This window comes from Nanorana parkeri, unplaced genomic scaffold (genome assembly GCF_000935625.1).
Source record: "Nanorana parkeri isolate BGI_ZX_2015 unplaced genomic scaffold, ASM93562v1 scaffold15, whole genome shotgun sequence".
Taxonomy (NCBI): domain Eukaryota; kingdom Metazoa; phylum Chordata; class Amphibia; order Anura; family Dicroglossidae; genus Nanorana; species Nanorana parkeri.
The window spans coordinates 37353-46764 of NW_017306283.1; the positions used below are offsets into that span (position 1 = coordinate 37353).

Here is a 9412-nt window from a genome sequence, read left to right on the forward strand (position 1 = left end):
GTCCTAGCAGAAAAAACAGCAGCAGTACACAAACCCTTTATTACACTTGATCCCAGATGACATTTGCTTTGTAGACTCATACATGGATTTCTTCATTTTGTTATCCTTTATAAAAAGACCACCTTCTTTGATCTTTCACCCCCTGAATATAAAACAGAAATGTGATGGAGCCACTGTTTGAAGTACCTTGGGCATAGAAGGTGAAGTGCTTCCAGGCTCGAGAGGGCACATGATGATATTATCATACCTTCTGCTTTGCAAATGATTCTGTTTGCTCCAGAGATTACATCACACTATGGTGGAGAATCTAGTGTCCTTTCTGATATGTCCAGATATTCTGTAACTCTAAGCACTCGTTTATGTACGCTCTTTTCAGCTTCAAGTCTATCTTTGGTCTTCATAAATAGCCCATAGAAACACTGGTGCATCACTGCTGCATTATATAGCAGCTACTGCTACTGTGAATGTAATAGATTTCCACGGCATGGTAATCATTATTTATATTGTTATATTATTTTTGTTATGTCATCTGCTCCCATCATTCATTTTATTCTCATTAGTGCTACTTTTAATCTAGCCTGACAAAATACATAATTTGTTTTAAGCATATTGCTGACTGTATGTCTTATGATACTGCTGTTCCACTAAGCAGTGAAATGTAATTCTGATATTAATTTTTCCAGTAAGAACATTTTCTTCTTTTTTATTGTCCATTATTTTTTTTCCAGCATCTGAACGAGGATTTTGCACAACCACAGTCAGCGGCTATCTGCCTAGATAAAAGTGCTACACAGACATACAGCATAGAACTCACATTGTTTTGGAGATGTTATGAGAATAGCCATGCACTGCCCACTATCAGTGCGGGGCTCATTTCTTAGAACTGTGCTGAACACATGGCAACAATATACATTTTAAAGACAAGAAACAAGTAACCTTTTCCTAACCTGTCAATAAAAAATTTTGTGTATCATGTACCATCTTCTGTACAGCAGTCTGTAGGCACATTAATCAACATATGTCTTTTTCTAGTGCAATATAACAAAAGTGAAAGCAATGCCAACTGCGCTGACATATAACATCAATTAAGTACTTGGACAAAAAGATCTTCTTGAAATCCAAGAGTAAGAGTCACATGGTGGAAGGAAAAAGTCATGTATCCAGATTAAAATCTGTGTTTTCTTCAGCGAGTAGGAGAGATGGATAGGGAGCAGTACATTTTATATTGACGTATGTTGTGTTGATAAGCACATAATGCTCCCCAATGAACGTTGAGAAAAGAGATGAAATTTTTGAAACTAATTCAGAAAATGTTGGACGTGACTCTGGTTTTGGATGCCAGCATTTCAACATGACTTCAAACCTATTTTTTTGTGAAAAAAAAAACAATGTTAGTAAATCAGTAGTAATCGGCTATACAGACATGTATGAAAAACAAATATTTGATATATGGTATATAATCCTGACATGAAAAAAAAAATAAGACCCGTACTAATAGACACATAATGCATAAAGTAGGGCAATTACCTCAGCTGACAGTGAAACTGTGCTTCACATAAGCCTCTCACTGGCTGCATGTTTCACAATGTTCACTTTGCAAAGTTACTTTTTACTTAGCTTAGTGAATGAATTAAAATCAAGTGAAAATCCACTTAGCAAAAAATACTTAGCAAGAAAAATTTTAAAAATTGGATTTTTAGTTGCACATGCTTCACCGCATTTACTAAGCTAGGTGAATGCTTTTACTTAGTATCACCTCATTCATGCAGCTAAGTGAAAATTCACTTTGTATTGTGAACATGTTTCTACTACTTTAGTCAATCAACCCATATGAATAAAAAATGTCTAATTTGTACACCTGTGTTTAACAAATTGCCACAAAAGCAAGCAATTTTGTTATAATTATAGCGATATTATCTTTAATTAAGAGTGTTTAATTAAAGAACTATTGAGCAATTTGTTTCGGCAAAGATTTGTTGCTCTAATATACTTTGGGCATGGAAATTCTAGAAATGAAGGAAATCTTCTTAAAGGAAAACCCCAAATCAGATTCACACAGTATGTGTCTATTAATCTTATATTTTAAACAAGAACGACTCAAGTGGTTGGACATATGGACAATTTTAATGCTATAAATTCAGATCTGACACTTACAGTGTATCAGGACAGTATTCGGGTTGTAGTAGTCTTCGTCCTTGTAGTAAATAAACAGTTATATCAAAAGAATTGACATCAGGATATGGGGGTGCTCCTCTTGTCATTAGCTCCCATAACAGCACACCGAATGACCACTAGAAACAATAAAGCACTTCAGTACTGGCTAACATTTTTGTGTGTGAATAAAGATGAAATATAAAACAAAATTAAAAAATCTTATAGCCAAACATCATTATGAGACTTCATACACTTGTGATTTTTAAAACTCTGATAGATAACCGTTTAATAATTTATTTTTTTTAATATACTGTTTAAACAAATTTCCAGCTAGATAATTTGTTCATTTGTTGGATTCTAACCATGTTTGTCTTTTATAGCATCTGCAAAATGAATTCATGGCATTGCTCGAATAATTTAGACTGGTAATGAAGGTCTCCATTAGGCTGAGTAGGAGAGATGGATAGGGAGCAGTACATTTTATATTGACGTATGTTGTGTTGATAAGCACATAATGCTCCCCAATGAACGTTGAGAATAACGTTCATTGAATGTCATATCTACCATGGAAGCCAACAGTTCAAGTTCAGTATGCTCATCTGAATGCCCAGCTAACATAAGAAATCATTATTAAACTGTATCTTACAGAAGGATCCTTCACAAGAGTATTGCCTATCATCATAATGGACACTACAAGTTCTACTCTATTGGATTGAATGACTTCTGTTGGCCACAAACAGTCACATTTAATTCAGATTGGAGATCATTTTACACTGCTATGAAGGCCCTGCCAAAACAATACATTCAAACAATTTAAAAAAGGGTTAACCCTCACACAGTTCGAACATATTGCTTATATTTAAAATCTGAAAACAATCTGGATGTGGACAGTTTTGCACAGACAACTTTAAATGAAGGGTGGATCTTCGCTTAGGAACTCCAACATTACTATCCCCTTACAACCAGACCATTGCCCTTTGTTGTTTTCATTTGTTTTCCATTCTCACATAATAGAGCTACTATAGTGGCCGGTGAAATGACAAGTCATAATGATGGTGCAGAGATCTACATTCCTTCAAGCAGAGATTCACATTGAGATTTAAGTGCACATGTATAATTTCTAATTTTTTTTTATATATATGTAAAACAAATCAGATTAGTGAATTAATATCTGATATGATTATTTTATCAATATGTATTTATATTTTATTACTTTGTTTCTGTGTATAATTAGTGATTTTATATGTACATGGGGGCAGCAATATTTACTTTACACATACATAGGCACTGCTTCCAGCTTTGCAGTGCTACACTAAAGTTCTGCTCTACTGTTCCTTCCCACATTGCACGAAATTTAATTTGTGTATCATTCAGCTGTAGACCCTCAAATTGTCTCTGAATGTGTGCTGACACTGTCCTTCCTTCTGGAGGGTGGCTACTTATGTTCCACATGGTCTCGGTGTGTATTGTAAAGCAGCCACCGCTCCAAGCTCATTCCACTAATCGACTACAATCTCAATACAAATTATTAAACTGAACATGAGACCATAATCTATCACGGGAGTAAGTTTGGAGCGGTGGCTACTTTACAACACATGCAGTGACCATTGAAAACAAAGTAGCCCCCCTCCAGAAGGAAGGACAGTGTCAGCACCAATTCAGTGATGATTTTAGGATCTACAGCCAAGTGATGCTCAAATACGCTACATTATTGTTAATAGGTAAGGTACCTGAATACATTTTTAGGATTTAACTCCTGAGTTTAGTGTCACTTCATAAAAAAGCACTCCTTGTGTGTCGCTCAACAGTTGTTTAGAGAGCTCCTGAGAGCTCCATCTAGTAGCTGATTTGCAAATATCTATATTTACCACAATAACAAAATGTGTAGTAGCAAGCATATAAAACATTATTAAAATAATGTTAACATAAACACAATATTCATAATTAAAAATATGTGTTCAGTACTAAACATATACTATAGCTTCTCTTGAAGTATTTTTCTTTATCTCTAACGATCCACCCTAACAAATTTTGCAGACAAAATATAAACAAACACTCTTTTATGTTCTAGAATTCTGCTGCAAATGCTAAATGCAATTGTATATATAAAATGTAACAAATTACATTCCTTTGTTTTCATGTATTTCCACGTCTTATGTAATCCCTCAGTTATATTGTATGGCAACATATTGTATTGCACCGATACATTCCTAGACCTCCAGTTTTACTTAATTTAAGAAAGATGTCTTTCTGAAACATGTTTCTCGCAGAGGACTTCTCCATTCCCATGTGAGTGTATTAATATGGTAAGCAGATGTTTAATGGAAACCTCATCATAGTTTATAAGTGACCATTATGTAAGTTACAACCTCAAAGATTTGGGTGGTAATGACTTAGACATTTGGCTTCCAAAGCAACTACAAGCCACATGGGCTTTTTTTTCCCAGAGAAATTATCACATCATTTACTTATTCAAGCTGATGCAACGCTGAGCAGCTATGACACCAGAGATTTATTAAACTGGAAAAAATTGTATTCAGTTATCCTTTTCTTGTATGTATCAGAGAAACCATTACTAGAAACAAACTGGTTGCTGCAGGCAGCTCAGATATGTTTTCTGTCTCCAGTTACTAATATATAACCCTGGGTCTCACAACTAGTTTATTCTTTTTTGGAACTCTGAGTTATACCTATAATAGAAAACAGTTTTGTGTTTGTGTATACTTGAGGAAGCTCCACAGGGTAAAAAATGTAATCCACTGATTATTCATATTACAATGTGGGTATTTAAAAAAAAAGAAAAAAAGAAGCTGAGCTACATTAAAATACATATATAAACTTTACAAAAATATGTAAAACCTCATTTTTAAATTGTGCTAATTTATGTACTGGATTGTGTAGTAAAATGAAGGTAAATTATTGTGGAAATGCAGGCACCTTGCAGTATTTTTAGCTGGGTCACCTGCCCAGTTTCTTGGCTTATCATTAGCCTATCACTAAGATGTGGAACCTTACTGACCAATAATGAAAAAGTAAGGCAGGAAGGTGGATGGAGATCAAAGCTCCTACTTCCTAGGGGGTCCTAGGAAGCTTTAAAAAAGAAAAAAAAAGCTTAAACTACATTACTTATATGCTAAAGGCCTCATTCAGACAGGGCATACATGTCAGTGCGGCGTGCACACCCGTAAATGGGCCAATCCTGGGAGGGACAGGTGCTGCGTTTTGCTGCGCGCAGCAACCTGTTCTTCCCTATGGGAGGAAGCGGCTGTATGCTCACATATGCACACCGGAACTTGCACAACCATGCCAGTCCAAGTGTCCGCACTTTGACATAGACAGTGTGCATCCAAGTGGTGACACCCGTAACAAATAAGTCTGAATGAGGCCTTAAAGTCTAATTCCAGGCTGCTTGCTGGCACCATTCAACCCCTCCTTGGCTATGGAAGCCCCCTGCTGTAATTTTAATTTTTTATCCATACTGACCTTTTTCTGGAGTTTTTAGCTGGACATGTAACGCTCTGGATCCTCTTAACCTTTTATTTTGTGCTGGATGGTTCCTAATGATGTGAGAGTGGAGCTGATTTGCCTGCATCATTCTATGTCAGTGCAGGACCATGTGGTAATGTCCCCTCATGCAGCATTTCCATGACTCCTTGCACTGACAGGAAGAGGGCTGAATGATGCTGAGTTTCATTCAAACTAAAAGAGGACCGGTGCTGCACCTTAGAGCAGGTAAGTCTGTGGGGGGTGGGTGTCAGATGGAAAGTTACATCCATAGCTGCATTTAAAAATAAAAGCTTAGGGGCCAATGTTTTAAAAGAAAAAGTTAGCTTTAAACCCTGCTTGTTTTCCTCCAACCTTTTTATTAAATTATAGCACTGTTTAAAAAAATTGTGTAGCAACAATTATTTTTGCTGCTTTAAAAAAATACTAATGCCAAGTATGGCAAAATTCATTGTTTAAATATCTTTTACCCTGAGCATTCTCTTGGTTCAAAGTGCATTACTGTAAAGGGAATATTTTTGCTAGTGTGTAATTTATATTCAATGTTTGAATTTATAACACAGGTGAAAGACATATTGAATTATACATAAAACATAATTTACCACATCTGATTTTGTAGTGAACTTTTGTGTCTGTAAGCTTTCAAGTGCCATCCATTTCACAGGTAATTTTGCTCCAGTTTTATTGTGCACGCTGTAGTATTCCTTGTCATAAACATCTCTCGCAAGGCCAAAGTCTGCCACTTTGACAGTGAATGTCTCGTCAAGCCTACAAGATAACATAGAATGGTTATAGAGACCCAGGTAGTGGGAATGGCATTAGAAAAGCCCACTGTATATCACTCTTAAGTCAATTCTAACTTTTCCTTGTTTCCAATGTTTATTGCTTGCTATGGGACATGAGGGAAGCTGTGCTAAATAAAGCAAAAATAAGATAAATATTGATTTTTTTAAAGTAAAAAATAAATAAAAAGTATATATTATAGTTCACAAATACTATTTGGTGTCTTACTATTGGGTTTTAAAGACCTCTGTTCACATATACTTTAATATTATGCTTAGAAGACTACAAACTATTCTTATTCAAGTATTTATAATTAAATACTTACTTGCTAAAAATATTTATTTTACGCCTTTTTAAGTCAGGTCAACAAACCTAGAAGCTCAAAAAAGGCAAGGATGGCAACCTTCCATTCTCTTCCATAACATCTGCCACTAGAGAAATTTGCTGATGGCTGTTTCTGGCCTCCTGAAAACGCTAGTTTCCTGATTGTCTCTGATCTTAGTACTTTCTGAGACACTGACCCAAAACAAAATGCATACAACAAGTAATGTCGGATTCCCTAAATTGTCTACTTGTTCCAGCTTACTGGCTCAGAGGATAAGTATGGCAACTCTGTTGTCAGCAATGGCGGCACAAGGTTTTTTTCTCATGACAGGTATACTTTTTTTACAGCCAATTCCTGAAAAATATACATTTGGCCCCATCAGCAAAGTGGTGCAGAAGCAGTTAAAATAAGCTTTGCATGCATTCCTCCACTGTGCAGGCAGACTCAAATAGGGCCAATTTACATCTTTGGGTTGCATTAATGCACGTTATGTCATGTTCTAACATGCCTTGCGTTAAAGGCAGCCCATTTATTTGAATGGGCTTCTAAACGCACAAAAAAAAGAGCTTTATTAGTAACATTCTTCCCAGTAACCAAAAATGAATACTTGTACTGCATCATCTATTAGATTAAATTATTACATTTTTCTAATTTTCTAGCTTTGACTACTCCAGCCAGCACTCTACCCTATTCATTTTACCTTCAATTTGCAGCTTTTTGGCATGAAAATCATTATGTCATAGCAAATTTAAAGACTTTTTAAGTACACTGACCTGTCTTTAATTAAATGTGGATTTTATTGCTACAAGATGAAATGAGAAATGACTCAGAAATGGCATCAATCAGGTGGGAACTGCAATAAAGGCGGGGCTGGATGTAACAGCTCAGAAACCATACTGAAGAACAAGGGCAGACAGGCATAATGAGCCAGCCAAAGTCCACACTTAGGGGACTATTTATAGCGGACAGTGGATATTACTATTAGCTCGATATCAAAATATTTCTACTGCGGCCTGCATTTTCATTCATAAAACTGAGGTTGTGGTGTGGAGCCTGCGGTGCCCCATAGAGTTCTCTCTACCTAACGGTCATCTGACTGTACTTTCCTCCCTGGGTTTTTTTTAACTTGACCACCAGATATTTTTCTCTCTTTGGAGAGATTTCCTCTCACTTCCTGTTGTTGTTAAATCACTTACAATGGATGCTGCTCCTTCATGTTTAAAAGTTTTAGTTTACTGCAGACAAGCCATCTCACCTCTTTATTTATTCCTTATTGTATTCAGTTGAGGAGCATAGGAACTCACTATGCTTATTGGCTTCATCGAGTGGCGGTACATGAATAGCATTCACCCAGCTATACTTTGGGTGGAAGATTTACAAATGAGCCCCTAAGTGTTTAGGCCAATGTGTAGTATTGTTAAATATATGGCTGCTTATTAATGAGCATTTGATTTCAGTATTATGTGTTCTTTCATGCACAGGATACCTTAACAATCACACCTAAAAGTAATTTAATATGTTTTGCCAATGTGCTGGAGGAACGAGGAACCAGAAGGATTTGTATGACTGCCAACATCATGAAACAAATCTGTTCTCTGAGCAAACACTTACTCTTCTTTTTCTATTTTAACCCCTTAGGAGCCCAGAACTGACAGCCCAGGGACCGGAAGTGATGCAATCTGCATCGCTCCCGGTACCATAGAACGGGGAGGGGATCGATGAACGGAAGTTCGTCGACCTCCTCCCCAGCTCCCCGCGGACACCAAGATCGCCGGTCCCAGGCCCGTAGGAGGGGCAACGGAGCCCGGGAAGCACGGCGGGGGTGTCTGGCGGGGAGGGGGGCCCCTTCTTCGGGACGCAGAAGCAATCTGGCGACAGGTAAGTTGCCAGGATCGCTTCAGTTGTAAAGCCGACAGTCGGCTCTACAAGTTTAAACAGAGTCCAGGCGGCAAAAGTCACCGGGAGTCTGTTTAAACAGCCCCGATGCTGGCGACGTACACTGTACGTCGTCAGTCACGAAGGGGTTAAACACTACAAGTCAGGCCCTGTCTACATGAGGATAAAGTGGATACATTGGTGTTGTTTGAGAGGATATCCCGGGATATCTAATAGATATTTTATTTAGGTTTATTACTCAAGCTAACTGTGACAACAACTTTAAATCCTGGAAGCTCAACTGTACTGCTGTAATAAAAGGAAAATGTGACTGCATAAGCATGAGAGACACAGAAAGAGCTGATAAGATCAATATACGCCATTTACTAACTTGCTATACACTGACTATAGACAATGCATAGTGTCAGGTGTCAAAAACACACAATAAAATACTATAGTCAACATTTACAATTGTACTATATTTATATTTTATACCATATCAACTTCCTACATTTCCACTGACTACAGTCTGGTTTGTTTGACTGGATATCCTTTTTTAGAAACAATCACATTTCCTGGAATAAATATTATCCCTCAGGGACACACAAAACAAAAATGTGCCACAGGTCAATGCTAAACATGGGGAGGAATAAAATATATAAATGAAATGAAATAGCTGACACTTACAGGCCTATGTAACACATGTTTGCACAGTACTAAAGCAAATTCAACAGTGTTCTTGGGTGCATGACATGTTTTCTTCACTGTCTG

At 37.0% G+C, this 9412-nt stretch overlaps 1 protein-coding gene across 1 annotated transcript in view; it reads right to left on the bottom strand.

Moving 5' to 3' along the window:
• Window positions 1–661: 661 nt before the first annotated feature.
• MET (MET proto-oncogene, receptor tyrosine kinase) overlaps window positions 662–9412 on the bottom strand; it is a 94534-nt gene continuing 85783 nt past the window's right edge. Inside the window, exons 18-20 of the mRNA XM_018558899.1 lie at window positions 6261–6426; window positions 2155–2291; window positions 662–1363 (exon numbers count right to left, since the gene is read on the bottom strand). Coding sequence (XP_018414401.1) covers window positions 1153–1363; window positions 2155–2291; window positions 6261–6426 — 514 coding nt within the window. The 3' untranslated portion in view covers window positions 662–1152. The remainder of the gene's footprint in view (window positions 1364–2154; window positions 2292–6260; window positions 6427–9412) is intronic.